Consider the following 24,218-nt stretch of genomic DNA (forward strand, 5'->3'; position numbering starts at 1 on the left):
ACATTAAACGAATCGCGTGCATGCTCGTGTTATGTATTGCATTCAACAACGAGAATGATATTACAACAATAATAATAGATAATATAATTGTCGAGGGCTCAGACGACAGCGACAATGTCTGCCCGTGACTATTAAATGGTCCATACAGCCTAGTCCCGTCGCGGGTCTAGTGTAGGCGTTACACACTATGATATTATAGTATACTATATAACTATATAGTGCTCTACATCTACCTACTCTCGAGGCCGTCGCGGACTAGCGTGGCGCTTCACACATGCGTTGCAGACTTACAGCACAATACGGTGCAGTCATTATACGTGTATATAGTAAGTGTGTGACGGACGAGACTCGGCCAGTGAAATAAATTGCTAAGGCAAAACGGAATAGGCAAACAGCCCATTTGCCGCGCGGGATAAGTCTTTTAATAGACCGACCGCAATGATAATCCGACGACGCGTATTTCCTCGACGGCCTATATTGCTCGGGTATACACGCTTAAGCGCGTGGATGACAACCGGATGTAACACGAATATTGTAACAAATGCCGTACTACTGCGGCATATCGTTGTGCTTGTCAGCGACGTCGTCCCGTCAGTCGTTATATTATGTGTATAATGTCGTCGGCGGAATTAGTTATTTTCCCCCGAAATACACACACGCGTTCTACACTTTACGCGAGTTCTTAATATTCTATAATATAGGGCACCGAAAACATTTCTTAGAAAATCCGAGACCAATCCTTTTTTCTTCGCGCCTTCTTTATGTTAAATGCAAATGCGTATTTCATTTAATTTGCATGATTTAAATAGGTACCTACACACGAAGAATAAAAATAAAAATTTCCTAGAACTAAATGCTATTTTTTCAATCAGAAAAAAGCTGCGGATATAGTTGTTATCGGACAAGACCGTGGACCGAGTGAAAGATAATAAAAAACCGTCATTGTTTTTATAAAAAAAACCTAAATTATGTCTACAATAGTAGTTATATACTATATAATATTATATATTGTCATAAAGCTACAGAAATTATACTGGATCACTATATCTCAAGGGCTAAGAACTAGAAGGTGTTAAATTAATTTTTTTAAACTCACTTTATTATACATGTAGCTGTAATTAGTTATTTATTTACCATTACTTTATAATTCAAGATCTTAAACAATTACCTAGACTCATTGTTTAAAAAGTTATCCGCGACTAAAAGGTAAATAAAAACAATATATCAATTTGTTATTTAATAGTGAACCAAATAGAACTTCTCGGTTAAGTGTTAAGTCACTCAAAATTAAGGTTCTATATCTACTGCATGATACCTATAATTAATTAATGACGAAATTAACAACTGATAACCAAAAATTATTGTCTGTCAACTACATAACAATAATTAATATAGTACAATATAATTAACGATTGCATATCTCTCAGCAAAATAAATAATACCCTATAAATTAAGCGCATAATATAATTTTGGTTTTAACATAACTATACATTTTTTTTCACATTATCGAATTTAGTTTTTCAAGAAACACACCTATATGTTTTTTAAATAAAAAGTTCTAAAAAAATTAAAAACATATAGGTATTGTTGTATAAGCCACTAAAAAATTCTGTTTGTAAACCAGGTTTTTAACTCTTATTTTTTAGAATAAACAAAGATCAAGATTTATAAAGAACAACTTTGTTAATTTTTATTCTTGAAAATTATTAAAAATCATTCATTACATTAGAAGATATTATTATAGTTCGAAATTTGAAATTGTTCTTTTGATTCATTTAATGTTTTAAAATTGTACCTTTTATTAGTTCCGAGCCATATTATAATGATTATAGTAGTACCTAAACTAAATATTTTTATACTTTCTTCCTTTATAAAATATTAATATTAACTATTTAGTATTATATTATGTATGTTACACTTCATTATAATTTGGCAAAGGATTACGAGAGTTCCGTGAAAATAAAAAGTTTTCGCGGAAATTCGTAAGGCGCCGCTGACGCGATGTACAGACCAACCGGACATATTATTTATTTTTGCCGTAGTTTTATAGATATTGTTTTTAGTAATAGGAAGAGACCAGACGAACGCCGCCGACGGAAATCGTTACGTTTCTCAGATTCAAGAACTCCCAAAATAAAACTATATAATTTGTAATATATGAGTGTATAATGTCAGAGAACTTTAAAAGTACATATCACTTATAAAAATTATTTATACATTTAAAATAATCATTATTATTGTCTTAAAACGCCTTTCGTGTGTGAACAATACATTTCGATTATGTTTTCCAGTGATTTTTTTAACTTAATAACGATAAAGTAAAAATTTATATTATATAGAATGACCGATTTAAAATGCCATAGTATAATATACAATACTGCGATATGCAAACTACCTACTATATTATAACTCAAATAATAGTGTACTACAATAGTAGGTATTATCTTTTTGACTTTTTGAATATATTTTTTCAAAATTAATTTTGTATGTTAGTTACCGCAGTTAATTAGATAGATTCCCATTTGACTCATACAAATAATTTTGATGGTTGTCAATGTTAAACACTGTGATGTACTGATGTTTAAATTTTTCTTAATACAATTTGTTGATAATAGTTATTATTTCACAGCCGGTAGTTTCACGTGTATAGTTTGGATGCACACCTAACCATATTCAAGCTGAAGCGCATGAGTTCTAGCGTTTATATGTTTATTATATTATGGTATATGTGTTCAGGTGTAGACGAGATTTTTTACAACTATTGTTTCCCTATAGTGTAAGAAATATCTATTGAACTTAAAATATGGATTGGGTTGAAAATATTCTGATAAATTATGTGGAAATGATTGAAAACAAAAATCTACTTGACAATGTATTGTATCTAATATCTATATATTATATTGTTTTACTCAGTTACAGATAATTTAATGATATTATAAAAATATCAAAAAACAATTGAAAACTTTAAATATTAAGCAATCAAATTACGTTCAACATATCAAAATGTATACATAGCAATATCTTTTCTCGCTCAATCATTATCAAAAAATAACCTTCAATAATTAAAATCGAAAAAAAACTATTTGTATGTACTTACTACTTGCGTAATTTTAAGTAGGAACCCACTTAAATGCCCGTCACTTTTGGTTGATTTTTCTTTAATATCGTCGTCCTGCTTAATTAATTTATATTTATAGTACATTATATTTTAATAATTTAGTGTCATCAATGTATTACAATTTTTTTAATATTTTATTATAAAAATGTAAAAAAATAAAAAGCTTTTATTTTGTATTAAATCGTACTTATTATGTTCTGCGAAATAAATGGCTAAAAGTGTAGTATAAAACAAAGTAAATAAGCAATTTTGTATAGAATGATATTAAATATTAATGTAATATACTAATATGACGTACCGGGAAGTTAAAAAATAAAAATAAATAAATAAACAGCGTTTTCATTTGATATCTTAAAGTACAGCTGAAAATTTGGCAAAACTTTATATTATACATTAATTTTAACCAACGAGCTAATGAGCATTTTGGCACAATAGTGTTCGTTTTTTAAAGGCTAAGGTCAAGGTTTTGGTTATAAGAACAGGTAAAACAAAATAATTTTCAACAAACTGTATGCTCAACATTTTTCGGAAAATATATATAACGGTTCGTTCCAAATTTAACCATGTGGTCATATCATATTGCAGGTGTCTTTGTACTTTATGTGTTGGAAATGCCAAAATGTATGTAGAAACTGAGTCCAAGAATTTGCAGTAATTATGCAATGTACCGTACGGCGTACGGTTAAGTATACGTACATCGTACATCACAAAGAAAAATATAATAAGAGTAAGAGTAGTTGAGGGTTATTGAAACATTTAGTCTTTCAAGTGTATTATTAATTTTATTTTAGGTCTAATATATCATTGCTAAATCTTTATAAAAATATCGATCACAATATACTATGTTATTTGTCGTACTTATATACAAATAGTATTATACTTAGTATATAAGGTTATTGATACCATGTTTAAAATGTGTAGAATGAAAAAATTCAAATAATATTTTGTAAAATTACTAATTTCTACGACCAACTGCTGCAGGCGATAGGTGAAAAAGATATAACAACTATTTGTCTATGTGATACCTTTTGTTAAATAAAAAAAGTTAATAACTTTTAGTCTTGTATAAGTTTATGAATTATTTTTAAACGAGTTTTTTAAACTAATATTATTAGTACCTACACAAAGCGACGTGTATTATAATATAGTTAAGATTTCAGTGGTAGGTATACAGAATATAGATATTATAATGTTACTAACGAAAACGAATATAATATCTCATATGCACAAATATTATGAAGAGTGGGTGATATATATATTTTGTGGTAATTCGTTTCATTCTTGGCACCTAATAAAATATAAAACTGTATGCACGAATTTTCGGTTTTTTTTTTTTTGTTAGTATTATACGAAATAGGAATATTATAGACTCCAATGAGTCCACTAATAAAACTTATAATAGTTTTGAATTGACAGAACTTGAAATTGTACCTACTTTAAGTTTTGGATTTTAACATAAATTCTGAGCTTATTATCAACTTATAAACTGCTGAAAAATACATAAAAAACAAAAAAAAAATTTTTTTATTTATTTCATAAAACTTTTTTTTTAATAAAGAAAAGGGTAAATCCTATTAAAAAAAAACCAATTGATTTCGGTGTTGACCAATTTACACATGTTGTTGTCATAGTTGATCTTTTATGTATTATGTAACTGAAAAATAATTTTATATTCAATCTAACTATTGATAACAATTTGATTTTGAATTATTAAATTTTTATTATATATATAAATATAGATACCTATAATCACTATTAATGTTAATTCTAATTTTTAAAGGTTATGTCTTATAATGTTGAATCAAAATTTTAATTTTAATACCTTTAATAATGGTTTATGAGCTAGTGTAATTTTATTCATTCCGAATTTTTATGAAGACAACTAAGACATAAAACAATAGATAATCAAACAAATTTTGTAATATGTCTTGACGTCTTGTATTATATATTATTTCGAATCTTTAATATTTAAAAAAGTTTGAAATCCCTTGTAGTTCAATATTATCATATGCTTAAACTCTTGCCATTAATCAATAATCAGTAACCATTTTAACAATACTAAAAAAAGTTACTTTGTCAAAAATAAGAAAATAATAATTGCATGGGTACCTATAGGTTGACTCAAGTGATAACCGCAAATAAATAGTAGATACGTGTATCGTGAGTTGAAGACATCTGATAAATTAAAATAATATGGAACACAGATTTGATTGGTTAAACAATATAAACAATATACAGCGAGACAACTGTTTTTTATACCTAGTTTCAATAACAGTTGGGACACATAATGCGGATTATTTTAAAGTTCACACTTCATGTAGATGTAGCCATAGGTGTAGCATGTAGATATGTGATTTATTTCGATCATGAATATTTGCTCGACAGGCATCTGCATGCATTCATTTAGGTCCATTTTAGTGAAATTATTGATGTGGTTTTTATTTATTAGTTTGGTCGTTTTGATGTTAAATCATAAATCACAAATCATATTACAGTCTGATTTATACATTATATTCCAGGATCATGCATTCTTGTAGTACCTACTATTATTTGTACACACTAAATGTATTGCATTATTACAAACAGCGATAAGGTTACTATACACCTTATTATAAAATGATGTAGGTGTAAGAGTAAATCGATAATAGTATTATTATCGTTAAATCTACCATAATATTATTATAATAGTATAAACAAGAATTTTTTTCCGGTATTTATATAATATAATATTAATTACTATGTAGGCAAAACACTATAACGATAATAATACTATTATCATTTTACGCTTATACGAATATCAAAAACAAAGTTTTTCGTCAGAAAAAGTCCAGGTAATAATACAAAATATTTATATTTGAGTAGGATATTACATTAAGTTAGGTGATTTTATAGCCGTGTAAAATATTGTTTGTATAGAATATAAGTTATAGTTCTTCTCACTTTCTTGATTTATGTATAATATACATCTCATTTAACGATTTAACATTAAAACAAACGTAATTTAACCTAACCGCTGGTATATATAAAATATATAAAAATACCGACGACTTTGTTTTTGGGGAGTTTTTTCGTTTACCCTTTTATACTTATATAGTTATATACCTGATAATATAAGAATTTTCTAGACATATTTTTTTCTCAGCAGTGAAACTTTTTATTTGATACAGCTGTAAAATAATGTCCAATGAATTTATGATTCGAATATTCCATGTGAATTTATTTTTGTTATTTATAATCTTACAAGTCAGATATTTACATATTTTCAGTATTTTAATGTTTTATAAAAGAAGCCCAAGTTTTCATTGTTAAAAAGACGTGTAAAAAGACAATTATGTGTAAAAAATATCTACCGATGTTAATTATCATTAATAATTATTAAAAATTTAATGTTGTTAAAACATTTTATTTCTCGGTAAACGCAGTATTAATAGAATTATGTTACGGTTAGATATTTCATACAGATTATAGTGATAAAATTATGAGATTATTATACAATATAAAAGGTATTATGAATGAAGTTTTATATATTAGGTATAAATGTATTGTCATTAAAATAAACAAGTGTCTGTAAATATAAATTTTACTTATATTTATCTATGAGAAAAGTGTAACAAAACTACTTGGATTTTATAGTGACCTATATCAGGTTTTAATAAAATCAATTGAAAACAGTTGGCTATTTTATGAACCATAAATCTTGATAGTATTTGTGTTTGCCAAATTGCCCCTATAGATATATTTTTACAAATATATTAGTGATTTGCTATGTTATTTGCATAATTCAATACTTAAGTAGTTAAGTATTAAAAAAGTAGATTATATTTGGTACTTTAAACTGTATGATAGATTACCTATTACACTCTAAATTGTTCAGATGATCAAATATTGAACGAATACTGTTAAACATAAACACTTATTAATTATTACAATAATTTGACACTGAAAAAATTTAGCTATTTGGAAAGAAAATAAATATAATACTTAATACTAATAAACGTTTAGTAGTTTATAAACTTCGGCTAAAATGTTGCGGAGTTAAATATATTATTATGTTAAATAGATGTATTTATTAATTTTTATTTTTTAATCATTCATCATAGGTACCTACTTACCAGTTACCAGAATATTAGATAGGTAGGTACACATGTTAATCAGGAATCCTTTAAGTCAAATGATGAGAGTTCAAAAGAATTGTATAAAAAATATTTCTTATTCGAACCACTCTCTAAAGATTGTTTCGATCATACAGTAAATTTACATCACCGAAACACATGCGAGTATCATGTTCAAAAGATATTATAGAAATAAATTAAAACTAACTTTTACTCATACTTATTTGAAATATATTATATATTTTTTTTGTTTTCTGCAATTTAAACAAAAAAAAAAATACGTTGAATACTAACATGAGTCATGAGTGTACTTCTTTAAATAATTAAATACTTGTTGCATTGTAGCTTTATTAATTACTAATATGTATATTGTATACAGGTAAATTCAATGTATAGACGTATAGTATTAAAATGTGTATTTCATTCGGATATTTCTTTGGACTAACTGTCGTGATATCAAAGTTTGAAGTACGTACAATTGTGACTAATCAAAAATCCAAACTACTTTTTAGATTGAAACTATTTTAATCTATCATACCAGAATTAAATATTGACCTCTATCAGATATATATATTTTTATCTCATAAACGATGTACATTACTCTATATAATGATGATTAATAAAAAAAAATAATAATAAAAATAAATCTTTCGCGAAAATTTTTAACAAAATAAAATTTTATTTTATTTTATTTTTTGCTTTTTCTGTTCAAGAAAAAATATAGTAGTGTAATATACTATATTTAAATTAAGATATTTAATAAATTTATACTTGGCCAATAACAATATATTCGTAGATTAAAAACTACTGTAATAGTTATTGAATTGAATACCTACTTTTATGTTTAATTCGTAAATTAAATATTTCAAACAAAAATATTACAGTATTACAATAGTATGGAGGACCTCTGACTAATTTATTTATATTGATCTATGCTTGGCTAATAGATAATTATCGGTTCATTTCATTGAGTCAGATATCCAATGATGACTATATAAACATTAAACCGACAAATTTTCCCTATCTGCACTTAAAATTATAAATAAACAATCGATTGTTAGGTATCGCGATATCAATTATTGTTCTATAGCATACCAGTGACCGTTGATGAGACCGGAAATAAGTAGAAATTAATTTAAATCAATGTCAAATGGCCGATAAGAAATTTACCTAATATTGAGCATCATTTAATAGTCGCTCTAATTATTTCCGCGGCGGATGCGCTCGTGTCATTGTTGTGTTAGATAACGTTATGTCATCGATGCGATACATTATCCGTAACATATAATTTACATATAGTAGTAGTACATATAATTTTCAATTAATATTATAATACAATGTGAGATATGCCAATATTTCGAAAAATATTAATAATAGTAATATAATCGCGAGACTGTGCGGCGCTGTTTATGCGCGTGCGCGTGGTACAAACAGCCACCGCCATGCCGGGCTAATGACGCGTATAAAAACGGTCGGCCGGCAGTCATCATGTCCTAGTCGTTCAGAAACGCGTCGGAACCGGTGTTTGTAGTAGTCGTCAAGTGTGCGCTCGTCGTACTTAATAAGTGTTGTCGCTGACGCCGAGCGCTTCCGATTTCCTCCGCCGTCTGACCGATATTTTGTCAAACGTCTTTTCTTTTTTTTTTTTTGGAATTTATAATTTTCGTCTTAAATCAGGGGTGAACAGAACAAAAAGTCAGATTTGCCATTTTCAATTTCGACTGAAGTTTTTTTTTGTCCCTCCCTTTTCATCACCAAACACGTTGATTACCGAATTGACGCGTGTCGCATCAGTCATATACGGGTACATGTATGCGAAAACCCACACCCTCGGAACGCCTCAAGCCACCACTGGCATGCCGTCGCAGCCACCACTCATCCGTCCCAGATTGTTCGGGAACAAAAAGGTTGGTACAGTTTCATGATTTTTGTTCCAAAATAGTACAATTTTTTTTTAAATAAAAATCAACACATTCGATCTATACATAAGCGAACTTTATTATTATTTTTTTTAAATAATAATTCTATTGCGGATCTTATCTTAAAATATTTCAATATTTTAAACAAAAAATATAACGACATTATATCGTGTTTCAAGACATTTCGAATTTGTTATACCAAAACATTTTGCATTAAAATGTTACAATTTTTATTCTAAAATAGTTGATTTTCAATGTTATATTAATTATTAGTATTAGTTATTATTTTTCGTTAATAAGTGTCATTTTTATGGTTACTTAAATTTTAAGGTATAGGTCAAAATATTAGAGATAAATTACCGTCTCAGACTTTTTAACCTGCCAATAGGATTTAAATAATTAGTTGTGTGCTTGCGAATTATGATACATAGGTATACCATAGTAATTATTGACCGCTGTCTGCAATTCATTTAGAATGGTTCGATAACCTTTCACTCTGATCGTATGCGTTTCAAGTGTATTGCATTGTCCTTAAGCTATTCGGGTTTCATCGAATTTGCCCACGAACAGGTCTGGACGTGTTTTTGGCTCATTCATAAGTTAGATAAATGCGTGACTTTGCCCCACGTTGGTACCGAATAGGTATAGGTATATCGTATAGTTATTTTCACGTGTACGTGAACCAATGGATGCAGAATCGTTTAATTCGCAAGTTTTACAAGTACCTAGCCTTAATGTATTTGTTGATCGCTGTAAACTGATTGGTGACACCGTTGTTATATAATATCCGCTCCGTCATTTGATATTCCATAAATTTTATTCCAGTCGCATTAAATTTACGGAACACAGCATGTTTCTTGTGTCAGGCGACCTTGTGAACTATTCAAATAATAAAAAGTATAAAAACATAATGCTCTCTGAGTTAACTTCGCACGACAATTTCGTTTCATTTAGTAGAAATGCATACAAAGCTAGAAGGGCCCAAATGTCCGTTCAAATAATGTCGCTTATGAAGTTATGAATCACGCCTGGCATCCGAGGCGGAGACAAAGAAAAAATTCTCGTGTAAACGACACGCTTACAACAGCTGTTGCGCACTCATTTATTTTAATTTCCGAGAGCACAGCGAATGAGGTATATAACAATACATGTGTATAATGTTTATTTTATTTTTTTAATCATTAAAAATGCAAAGTGCTTTTTTAACCAAGAAACTAGTTTAGTGGTTGTATTTCCATAGTTCCATTTTTAAATTTTTATAATTTAGGAAAAATAATAAAACTTAAAGAATTTTAATCTTCTTAATAAAGTTTTCAACCTGCTTTTGCAGGTAAATTTTTAAGTTTGTTTGAATCGTTTTATATTAATTCAATAATTTACCTGTCGCTTTCGATTATACGTTATTAACTCTGTATCTAACATAAATCTGGATTTGATAAGCAGTGATGTTTAAAAATCATAATCATAACTATGAGTAAAATTATTATACAACACGAACATAGTAAATACTTCGATGTTTTGCTTTAAATAACTGTTGACTATAGAAAACAAATTGAGATAATTTATCAGATTTATGCATATTCATATATTATATTTATGTTATATCTGATAAATATATATAAATTATATATTTGTATGTAGACAGGTAAAATACTGTGATAATGAAAATTGTTCGTATTAATTCCAAAGAATATTTAGGACAATCATGTATCTATAGTGTATATTATATAATGTAAAAGATTGGCGGCGATTACACTTCCACCTATTTAGATCCACCTCCACCGTCGATGGCACATATGTCACGACCTCTTTTGCCGCGTATACCTGTCGTAGCGTTGAACAAATTCCTGATGATCATCGGATGAGAATCCTTGAGATTCCGAAGACGGCGGCTGCTATAGTGACGTTTCGGGCAGATTGCCCGCGCAGGCACACACACTCATCCCCACTTGGTTGTGGCTGGTGCATACAGTCGAGACCGGCGACGAAAGTCTCTGAGAAAACAAAACACACATACTCACACATATACACAGTTGGCTGTGGCAGCAAACGTTATTATAATTACAGACATCGTCATATATTGTGTGTGCCAAGCGAGTATACAAAACTATTTCGGCTGTATATATTATAAGTATGATACGATATTATTTGCCTCAGAAAACGAATGGAAAAAAAACTAAGCAATCGATTGATTAGATAAATAATACTTTTATGTACTTCTTATAATTTATATATATATACATTATACATGAGCAAACTATCCATTTTATATACCCCATGTAGGTATCTATAATCTCTGCATAACATATGATTCAATATAACTGCATACATTAATGCTCGACGAACACAAACCGGATTAAAATTTTTCGTGGGTGGATGCAAAACGCTATTTTTTATGTGTATAACATAATTACGTGTGTGCATGTGCATTGTGCAGTAGACGCGTCTTTGTGCTTAACTCGCTAGTTTCAATCCACACCTCGACCGTCGGCCCCAAAGAATAAATGCTTAACCTATATAATATAATGTACATGCCGGGTTTGTACGGTAAGTGCATTATATATTATCTTTATTATTAATCGTTTTAAACTTAAGCTCAATACAATATTATAATATTATATGCAAATAGAAACACGATACCCATTTCCTTCTGACATACCGTAAAAAGCATTTCTTAATAAATCATTATATAAATAATAATAATATTGGATATAATATACTTTTAAGCCATATAAGAGGTAGTCACTATAATTTTTTTTAAGCATAATAATTTTACCAATAATTGTCGCTGCAGCTGCTGTGTAAACATATGTATTTGTATTATTATATATATACGTTATACGTATTTATATTATATGTTTATAATATATGATTCATTAGCTTACATACATGGAATCGATTTTTATTGTCGTATTAATTCTACGTGTTTTTTTAAAAAACATCATGATTTGGTTCGATATTATCCGATAAATCGTTAGCATTTGAGATAATTTATTAAAATGATTCACATGGGCCTCCATACGAGTTTATCTCAATGAGGCATATTAATTTTTTGATATTAAATAAAAATAAAAATAAATAAATGAATATTGATCGTATAGATATGATTATAAAAAATATGCAATTGATTATTTAAAGCTATGATAATGCCATAATATTGTGGGTACCTATATTGAAAAGTTTTCTTTAAGTAAACATAACTGGAAAACATTACATTAAATGGAGTTAAAAATTAAAGCTGTAGACAGTGTAGAGTCTACACAATAGACTGTAGAGATTTTAAAAAAAGTTTAACAACGAACGACTATCAATATGTGAATGGAAATTCCTACACCTCGCAGTATTGTAGTATAAATTGTAGTATTACAAGTCATTTCACCTACTTATAAGCTTTGATTCTTTTCAATTAGTATTCTGATTTTAGAAATAAATATATTTTATAATTGTAATGTCGCGTGTTTACTAAGTACATTAGAGTTCTTGATTCTTCCGGTACCTAAGCTTTTTTTTAGTAGGTAGATACGAAAATCGGTACGCGCGCTATTATACAAACGATTTCCGGAAATGACGCAACGACCATGATTTCACATAGGTAAGTGAAATATATAGTGGGCTAGAACTGACGTAGGTAAATATTATATTTTAATCAATAATAGTAATAATTAAAATAAAATGATGACATTGATTGAACAGTTCCACAAATGCATTTCTACTGCATTAACCAAAATAATAATAATAATAATAATACACTTAAATTGTATATATTATAGTATATTATTGAAACACAATTTGTTAGTGACTCGGAAAACGCATACGGGATAAAATTCAATGCACAGCAGTTAAATAAATGAAACAATAAGCACATTAGTAGATCATATAATAATATTGTATTAATGTACAGTATAGGGGGTTTAGCGTCTTTGATTACACGCGACCTGAGTATGCAATAAACGCGTATTATAAATTCGATCGATTTCACGCGTGTGAACTAGCTGTATGATATAAGAGTATTCTTCCCGGTGCAGCATTACATGACGGCGTATACAATTCACACACACTATATCTTGAATGTTGAGTATTTTTGGTGGTAGATTCTAAAATTGTAATTTCTTCGAACAACTTTATCAGAAAAGTGACGAATTTGTAGGTATACGTAATTGTATATTTTATATCCGCATTGAATTATTTTGATATTATATTGCAACACTTATTTTATTATATTTATTTATTTTGATATTCAGTTATGTGTTTTTTTTTTTTTTTTTTTTTTTGTATTTATTATAATTATATTTAGTAATGGGTGAAGTGTAAGACAATTATTTATTTGAAAAATTAAAGCTCGATAATATTTCATATGTTTAAGTATATTATGTTATTTTGTTTTTACAAGTTTATACCTTTGCTATGATCTAATATCTATTAGTCTATAATATGATATTGGATTAATTTTTAACCATTGAACATGTCTAATAAAATTAATCTATCGAATACATAAACAAAAAATATCTTCCAGTACGTAAAACCCATATAAATATACAATTAATGTATAGTTATACTTATATACTACAGTTAATATATTTTGTTGTCCTTTTATATTTTATCGTTATAAAACGTGTGTATTAATTTTTATTAAATTATAACAATTCATACATACTATTATTTATTTGTTATGAAAAAATAATAATAATAATTATAAATTATTTAATATTATGTATGTTTAATTTTAAGAGTGGGTTGATAACATACAATCAGCGAAGGTGTTTAGGAATGCAAAGATTATTGCGATTGTAATTAATTACCAACTTCCTCGATATCATGCACATTAATTGACTAAGCTTTTTAATTTCCTTACTCAAGAGTTTTCATCTTATGTTTATTTATAATTATATAGTGCAGACGACAATATATAGAAGATTATATAGTAACATAATAATACATAATATATACTCTTCCGTAGTTATGCAAATTTTAATATTGGTAGACAGTTAACTGTCGTATAAAATTTATATAAACCTATCGGTCAAATACTTAAACAAAATGTACCTATTTATAGTGATCGAGTTCAAAATAAACATTTATTTTTTTTTAAATATGTACTTAAAAAAATGACAGACTGCCAGTCGATAGTATCGGAGGATTCTATACTCGATCATTTTTGTTTTTTGGCGACTGTTGAATGTTTCAATGAGGAATTTAAACATATTTTCGCTCTTAAAAATTAAATATAATATCAACAAAACAATATTACCACGTTATCATTGTTTTTTTCGATTTATCGTTTATAGCCTTATAGGTGAAATGAGATTGTCTTTGTTATGCAAATGGATAGTCTATTAACATATAACACAAATAATAAGGTATTATAAAATATTATAATATTAGTAATAACATTTTGTCGTGTACACGTGGTGGTGGTGGAAGGTTATAACATTTTCCTTGCAAAATGTAATATTTTTAGACCAACTTTGTTTTGCAAAAACACCAATTAGTGTGCGTAGGCGTTTGTAAAAAGTAAGTGTTAGCAAAATTCTTGATGAATTTTTTCGTAAAATACATTATAATGTAATAGCTAATAATTTAAAATTTAAAGTATACAGTTCCATGATTCATATAATAATATACACACGACTTGAAAGTTATGTCATGTATTATTTAATGACGTATATGGTAATTTTATGTTGTAATTTCTTGCGCGTTAAAAGTTAAAACAGTACGTTTATAGGTGCAATATTTTATTTGTGCGATGATCATGTATTTGTATTTAAGACCCATGTGCACGCCAGGCTAGATTTCGCCTAAAAATATTCAAGTGTTTTACAAAAATATCACCGATAAATACAATTAATATTAAAATGTTATAGTACCTATAAGTATTAGTATTTTGTCAAAGTAATAATATAATTTTTATCAATACATTATTAATTTGATCATATTATTTAAAATTTTTAACAAAAATGATTATAACGATTATCAATAGAGAAGATTTTTTTGAAAATCTGATACAAAATTAATATCGCAATTTTCATTTTTTTGAAAAATAATAATAATATTATATCTCATAGTTATAATAAATTACTACGAAAATCAGTTTAAAATTAAATGAATATGTTAATCAATTAAAAAATATTGTGTTTAATCTATAAGCCGAAAAAATGACATGTAACACTTATCATAGTTATATCACTTATAATATCATTAAATACTAAAAAATTAGATCCATTGTTAGCATAATATTAAAGTTGTTTTTTTTTTTTTGATATTCAATAAGTATTTTGGTACACGCTCAGTATCCTAACAATTCAAAGTCTAGGTGATCGGAAGTAGTTATCTTCTATCTTTGTGAGTCGAACATATGGTATAGAAATTGATTCGTATTATATTTTAACTATCAAACAATTTAGTGATGTGATATACTGATATGGATATAAAATTTTCAATTTTATCCTTCGAAAACTCACCATTCACCAAAAATAAGAAAATGTTCTGAATACGAAAAATTCGTTACACTCAATGTTTAGCTATTAGTCAATATTAGTTCCTAATGAGAATTGCTTATTTGTTTTCAAAATCTTTGATATGTTACTAGATCGGTTGGTATTTTGAAAATAGAATATGACATAATTTTTATGTCGCACGTGCGATACTGATATATAGACAGAGATCACGATTTCATAAACAGTAGATGTTTTGAACGTAACATTTTTGACAAAGTATATATTTTTAATGACTTTTTGGTGGCAGTTTGACAGAGTAGGTATATATTTTGCTAACATGCATAATATACATACCATGATAATTTCTGTCAACTGTCGACCAAACTACGTGGTTTGTTCATCTGTCGTCGAGAAGATTCTTTCATCTTTATTGTGATTTTCATATTATTACCATTGCGTGATGTGTAAATTCTGCACAAAAAATTTCACTGTCGAAAACCTGTTATTTACAATGTATCTTTTCATAAGAAAATTATGTACAAATCGATACGACCAACTTCGATCGCCACTGAGAAAATTCGCGTTTTTAAGTCATCTCTGTATACGAATGCAGGACTGAATCCACAAATGTAATACTCTCGATCCGCGAGGAAATGGGAAATTCCATATTTTATTGAATATAAACACACCATTTAAAATGCCGAATGACTGTAGAATACGCGGAAATCACATAAAAATTTTAAGATAATATAGGTACAATCAGGGACGTAATTACGGGGGGATTAGGGGGATAGATCCCCCAAAACTTTTTTTTACTGCTAACATTTAATGAAAGTATTGGTAATGAATAATGGCCATCCAAACTATACTCTCATTTCCAAAGCAAACAATTTTGTTTACTTTAAATTAATAAATTACCTATAGGCTATAATTAATTAAGTGTATTATGCTCGTGAGTTGTGGCAGATCGCAGATTAAATTAAATTATATTGTTGTATGATACTTCAAAGCGGCCAACGTTAACTCAGACAGTCCAAACGTTTGTATACTTGTATTTCCGATTCTTAAAATAAGACGTGCTGTTTGTTATCGTGAACACACCCGAACATAGACAAGTATACTAATGATAAGTATACACATTGCACATTCGCGCCAATACACAATAGAACCCTGAACAATAAATCATACTTTTTTCTGATGGGAATTAGATTCTTTGATTATATTATATAATATAACCGCATGCGAGTTCGTATTTCAATATTTAATCGTTTATTGTCAGTTGTCACTAGTAGCCAGTAGGTACTAGGTGGTAAATAGTAAACACCAAACAGTAAATGATAATACTTGTTATGCATATTATTCATATGAAATATTTTTATGATTATTCAAATGTTATAAGTTATACAATAGAACAAAAAAGAAAAAAAACTTACTTCTTATTTTGTCAAAAAACAATTCATGTGATAAAATTATAATTGATGATCATACCAAGGTGAGAATAACTAAATTACATATACTCAATAATTTTTTTTCTAATTGCTTGAATGTGATTATTACTTATTAGATTTATAATAAATAATTAAATCCAATAATTAGGATAGGTTAAATGGGTTAAGTGTGTTGGCGGTCCATAGAGACATTAAAGTTAATCCTGAAGATGTATTAGATGATATTTCTAAAAGACCAAGGAAATTTCAAATTAGATCTAGTTTTGTATAAAAGTTATAAAATATATAATATTTTTATAAAAACTTGTATTTTTTAATCAACTATAATTCAAAATTTTTTTTTGTATTCTGGTGGGGTGGAGGCAGGTTACTGTATGAGGTGTACAGATTTTACTAAAACGTATAATCCCCCCCCCCCCAAACCAAATTCCTAATTATGCCACTGGGTACAATAATATATTTTTATTATTATAGCACCTAGTACGTCTTCGGGCCTCTCCGGACGGACTCGCTATATAAACTCGTTATAATAGCTGGCTGGTCTCGCGTAGGTGTCTTGCACAAAACGCGTTTAATGATTTGACCTTCCGCTGCTACATGAGTGTAGAGTAAAATAAATGGGTACGGCGCCGTCGTCGTCAACGACAGAGAAGATTGCGTTTTTGGTCGCTGAAAGTGGGCGCCGTTCGTTGTCGTACATACAATGTATGTATTATATCATATTAATATAATACATTTATATTATATTTTACCGTCCAGCGAAGATGCCGCCCATCGTAAACTCAGGAAATGCCTTTGGTCCGTCGCGGCGTTCGACACGTGCTCTCTCCCACAAGTGGTTCTCAAAGTTGTTGATGCTCCGTGAAAACTTCTAAAGAATAATATAAAATATATATAATACATATATGAGAAATATTATAACAGAAATAAACATATTTATAATATATAGTACGATGACGCTTCTACCACCTACGGATTTCGTTTATATTTAAACCGACCCGAAAACGTGGATATACATTCACGACCTTGTAAAAACGCATCAAAATCGGCGAATGCGCTCGACGAAATAGAAAAGCTGTGTATAGACAAAGACGACAGCGGGGATGGGGAACAAGTTTTCGGTGTGGCTTAATAATAGTCGTTGTTATACGTTACCGTATAGTTATCTACGATCATTCGTTTCCGCGTGTTGCGATTTTACTTAGTTTTAGATTGCGCGATTCGACTCGGTATGAATGACAGACGCCGTTTTACTTGGATAGTTAGATACATTAATAATAAATATTGTATTAAAACACAAGGTTTTAATTTTTTTTTTTATGTACGATGATAATATATTATTATGTGATTAAACACTAAACGAATATAATATGATAGTAAGTACTTAGTATTTTCTGAACTACCTTCATCAATTCAAAGTTATCTGTTACATTATAATACTTATAGTACAGCAATGGAACAATATAATATGTAGCATCTGGAATCAAAAAAGGTACTTCCATGATATCTCGACTATCTTAGGTGCACAACTGTGTTATCTCGACTACCCAAATATTTCCAAGACTACCTATTATAATATGATCAACTGTGTTATTTCGATTTTCGACTACCGCAATTTTTTTAATTAAATTAAATTAAATTTTAATTAATATTTTTGTATTATAATATTATATAATTAACATTTAGTTAAATCTATTCTGAAATAGGATAAAATGCATAAAAATGTTAAAAATGTTTATAATAGTATAAAAACGACTATTTTGTTTCGCGAATTCCTCCAAATATCCACTGTTTGGAAAGTACCCTCCCAACATGATTTTTTATTTTCGAAAATATCTCGAAAGTACCTCAAAAAGAGTCAGGTCGACTACTAATTTTGTTTATTTAAAAATATATATAAATACATAATATTTTTGAGTATATTTTTACTAATACAGCAATTTATATATATATATATATATTGGCACTAAGTCAATAATGTTTTGTATATGTTGTTTAGAACTTATGTGGCGTTAAGAACCCATTAATACAAAAGTTCATTTTGAATCGAATTTCTAATACATCGAAATTCCATTTCCTCCAACAAACAATTTTTTTAACAAATAAAAATGTACAATAACATAGTCCAATCTAATTTATCTATATAATATGATATAGTAATAATAATAATAATAATAATAATATATTTTATACTGACATTCTTAATGTCATAAGGATGAAAATAGAACTGATATTTTAATTTAACAGAACACAAAAATAATGAAAAAGGTTTATATATTTACTACTTATTTAATTTACTTATTATTTCACAGCTTTATATAATTAATTATGTACAAATAGACAAATTAATTAAAATATTAAAACAAAAAATTAAATAATAACTATTTTTCAATTTATTTTATAATAGGAAAGTTTTTGTTCTTGTAAAATTCTTGTACAATCTGAAATTATGAAAATGTTTAATATTAATATCAAATTTAATATACATAAATTAATATAGCTATTCAAGTATAGTTTATTTTCCAAAGCCAGATTGCATTTTTAATTATAAATACATTTCTGCTTGTTTTTTTGCGAATTATGTTTGTGATTAAAGTTGATATCATTTAAATTAATATCATATAAGTATAGTATTGATTATAGTTTATTAATATTTTTTGAAAAATAAATTTGTGTATAAAAAATACAAACATAGTGATATTTTTGATAATGACTTGGTGAATAGCTTTTAATGTAGTAATGCCTAATGGATATATGGACGTAATGCATGTATGTTATGATGTATTATATGCCGGTAATGCCACGAGACTTAACTTTTCATTCGACTAAATTCGCGGATGACAGTATTATTAAATAAACATGAGACGCTTATCGTTAAACCTATACAAAAGGGTATATTATCATACATTATATTATTTTATCCTTTTATACGGATTGTATAATCATATTATTATGCCAATGTCCTTGAGCTACCGTTTGCGCATTACGTACCTTATATATAACTAAAATATATTATTATTATGTTTATTAAATAACTAATAATGTAATTCGTGTAAGACTACCGCAATACTATCAATATCACACTTTAACATAATATACCGTGATGTGCGTTTAATTAATAGATATAGATAGGTACTGACATCTCTTCAAAATTGAATTTTTAAATAATTAAAAATTTACAATGTTATTATTAAAGCTGTACAATTTGTTTAACTTACGTCTTACACCGAATTAGCGAAGAAGAAAAAATGTGTATTAGGAAATAAGTAAAACCTGCGTCCTGCAATAACAATATTTAGTTAAGTTTTGATTTTGTATTCCTGTAAAATATTTCGGAAATACGACTTTGTGCCTTTAAATAGACAACGCGACTATTTTGACATTGTTTTATATTTCACTCGTCTCACGTAAATTTGTTTGTTTTGTTTTGTGGTAAAGATGGCGGGGTTTCTGCAGGATGCTGACAGTTCAGACTTACACGACATGAGTTCGGTAATCGAGGGTTTTCAGAAGAAGAACAGTGTCGGATCTATGGGATCAGCGACGGCGATGGCCACGACCGCCGGCAACCATATGGTGAGTTGCACAACCGATAAATGTTTATTATGTTATTATTTATGCGTATATGTGCGTGGGCGTAGTGGTCGTAGTCTTTATTTCGCGCCATTGTCTGCGGAATATTATAAACAATTCAATGGGAGATATGAACTGTACCTATACAACAATAATGTGTTTTATTTATTATTTTGCTCTTCGTTCGTTTTTATCAGTTTTATCGACAACTCTTGCAATCACCGAATCCGTTTATAAAGAAAACGGAATATCATATAATCCATTTAATGGTTTCACGAAACGTCGAACATTAGGGTTACAGTATTTGAAATATCTGCGATGTTTTAAAAATATCAATGTACTATCGACTAACATTGATAATACGTAATGTGTATTGTACTAAGCTACTAATGCAACTAATTAATTTATTTGTACGGTTGACCCTAAATCATTTATTCGTTTTCGAAATAAAAATTAATTTTACTACTTAAATACAGAGAGCTCTATTATTTATGAAATATATTTCAGATTTTGAGCGTTTTAAGCGTATTTGTTTGAAAATATGATATATTCGTTTGACAGTTGGTTATTTTTTTTTTTTCAAAACGATTTAGAGAAAAAAATAAATGAATAAGTTTTGTGTACATTGTCTTTAGATAGGAAATTAAATACAATTTAATTTGAGAATGTTTAAGAAAATCGAATCAAACATACAAGTATTCATAATCTAGTTATCTAGACTACCTAGATATACATAAGTTCTTTTGAATTAATTTATTTTTGATTTAAAAATGTAAGGGGAAAAATAACACATAGCAGAGCTGTAAAATTTTTTATAACTTATTATTAATCTATGTCAACAAAAATATAATGAAAAAAGAAAAAAAGGTTTCTTATATTATAAGAATATAAGTATAAATTATATAATATATTTATATTGTAAATTACATTTCAAAAATGTTAATAAACAAATACACAAAATATGTCCAATGGCGCTCAAAATTATTAGGTATGGTTTGTTTTATAGTTGGTGCAATTCACATTAATTATTATTAGTATGACACCTTTTAAAGTAAAACTCTTGAGACACGTCTGTCTGAGCAGTTATATTATACCAGTTGTACTGTACAGAATGTCATGGTAATCATTTGTACAAACAGACATTTTCCAATAGTTGACTTTTTATTTATTTTTCTGTGTTGAATATGTAGGAATATGCATCGCGAATTGTTACGAAACTCTGAGGCTATAGAAAAAAAACAATATCGCATAAATTCAATCAACACAATCGAACTTGATATATTTGTACATAAAATGTTTTAATAATTGTGAAAATATATTATTATTAATATTATAGTACACTTTGTGTTAGGTATTTTGTAAATGTAATTTTAGATTATGTGCTGAGATACGAATGTATTGAATTTACAATGATGTGTTTTATTATTTTATTTTGTTTATGAGTACACGATAAGTTATCGTTATATTTTTTTATAAGTATTTAAATTTAGAATTTTGTCAAAATTCGTGATTGTGTTTTTATTTTCTAAAATAATCAACGTAGATATAAATGTAATATTATATAGATAGTATTTTTAAATTAAAATTTTGGTTTTTGAAAAATAATGTTTGGTCATTTTTAAATTGTTGTATTTTTTTGAATCTAGATCACTTATTTAATAATTTTCATGTTTTCTTATACTTTTACAATTATTGCACGTTTATACACAACAGAAATGGAGTTATGAGTATTATGTATGTTTGTACAGTTGATGTGTGTCCAATGGTTGTATAATATATTTAAAATTAATTTTTTTCACTCTAGTAATGTAGTAATTATACTATTAAGTGGGAGTATACAATAGTCCTTTTTGGCAGTACAATATAGAAACAAATCAAAGGAATTTCGATTTCGATCTAAAATCTATAATATTACGTTAGAAATAGTGAAAAGGCTACATCCGATAATTAAGTACGACCTAATAGCATACCTACGCGTGGCTACGTGACTACCGACTAGTCAGGCTATCTATATTAATGTATATACCTACCACCATTATCCAATGGGTTGTATATTTTTAATCTGTCCACACAAAATCACAAAGATTTCCGATAATCTGATGTTCACACAAGGACTCAATTTAAATTTTAATTATTACTCAATTATTTAAATACGACGATTCTGCAGCGAGCGTATACATTGTATAATACCATGAGAAATAACATACTATAATATGTACATATTGTACATACAATATCTTATCGTGCGTATGAAATCAGATTTATACGACTCTTTTCCTTTCGTATTAGAATTAATTATGATGGCATTTTATAACCTTGTAATATCTCGGCACCGTCGAGGTCATATGCTTTTGTACAAAATAATATACCTATAATACTTATAATTATATGGTCCTGCAGTGAATCGAAGGTGACATAATAATAATAACGACAAAAGTAGTTTGTACAGAGAAACGCATGTAAACGGGTGTTACGAAATAAAAAAAAAATAATACTGATGTAGTAGGCCTATACTACATGCCTATTATATTGTATATTTGCGTGGGCTGAAGTTTCAAACGGAAACCCGTTGCACACGATTTGTTTTAATAAACCAAAATCGAAATTGATGGTGAACCATGATTCATCTTCTCTCACCACATGTTCACAAAATATACCTTAAAAATTATGATATACTATAATAAAGTATGTAATGCGCTTAAAATAATATATCAGGCTGGAAGCATTAACCACTAGTACGAGTATTATGTTAATTTTTCGTATTTCACAAATGGGTGCCTACCTATTGACTATTGTTTGTGAGATCACAATATGTTTTCCTCCCAAAGTGTCATCATTACTTGTACATACATTTAAACAACTTATCTACATTTTTAATTTTTCTTCATTTTTATCTACATACTAGTGTAAAGGCAAAAATAAAATGGTAAATCATTTTATTATTTACCTCATTAATATAAAATATGGTGGGTAAACATTTTTCGATATCGACGTTCAATATATTATATTTGATATAATAATAGTTAATAATTATCATATAATTACACAAACTAAACGAACTATAGTATACTATGAATAAATAAACTTTGTTAAATTAAAGTATTTGAATAAACTTATTTTTCTATTTTTGCATTACTGTCCACGCACATAGTACTAAAGAATGAGGTTATTCTTATCATAAATCACAATTTAGTGAAAAGATCGCTGTATTTCGAATACAACTTGTACTCCATGCCTTTGTGTTTTGTACTTTCAAAACATTTAACATTTTGTTAAAAGGAACACATTTAAATTTCATTAGTACGTCTGTCAATTTAAAATAATTTTTACATTGTTTATTATATTATCATGTTAAATTTTAGAAAAATTTTATTTTTACTTGTTGTTAGACGACTATTAATACGAGTACAGTCATAATTAGCGCGTAATACTACTCCACTAGACTACGTTTGAATCGATTTGTTTTTAAAAAATAGGTTGGAATTCTGAAACATTGATTACCTATAATTTTTAACATGACAACGAAGTTATCTCGTGTGCTTTTAAGTTCGACGTATAAATTATTGGTGTTGATTCATTTATATTAACTTATACATAGACTATAAAAATGCGTT

At 27.8% G+C, this 24,218-nt stretch overlaps 1 protein-coding gene across 6 annotated transcripts in view; it reads left to right on the forward strand.

Moving 5' to 3' along the window:
* The first annotated feature begins 8,712 nt into the window (after positions 1-8,712).
* The window catches only part of LOC114131196 (NAD(+) hydrolase sarm1-like), a 36,796-nt gene continuing 21,290 nt past the window's right edge, over positions 8,713-24,218 (forward strand). For 3 of the 6 annotated variants that reach the window (XR_003592970.2, XR_003592971.2, XM_027996359.2), the window contains exons 1-2: positions 8,713-9,137; positions 20,470-20,607. Coding sequence is in view for 1 of the 6 variants with exons in the window: in XM_027996359.2 (XP_027852160.1) it covers positions 9,039-9,137; positions 20,470-20,607 (237 nt within the window). In the remaining 5 variants the exon portion in view is untranslated. Of the gene's footprint in view, positions 9,138-18,207; positions 18,408-20,469; positions 20,608-24,218 lie in introns of those variants that run through there. The other 3 variants (XR_003592972.2, XR_003592973.2, XR_007604279.1) reach the window with 2 other exon arrangements.

The sequence above is a fragment of the Aphis gossypii genome, chromosome 1 (assembly GCF_020184175.1).
Source record: "Aphis gossypii isolate Hap1 chromosome 1, ASM2018417v2, whole genome shotgun sequence".
Taxonomy (NCBI): domain Eukaryota; kingdom Metazoa; phylum Arthropoda; class Insecta; order Hemiptera; family Aphididae; genus Aphis; species Aphis gossypii.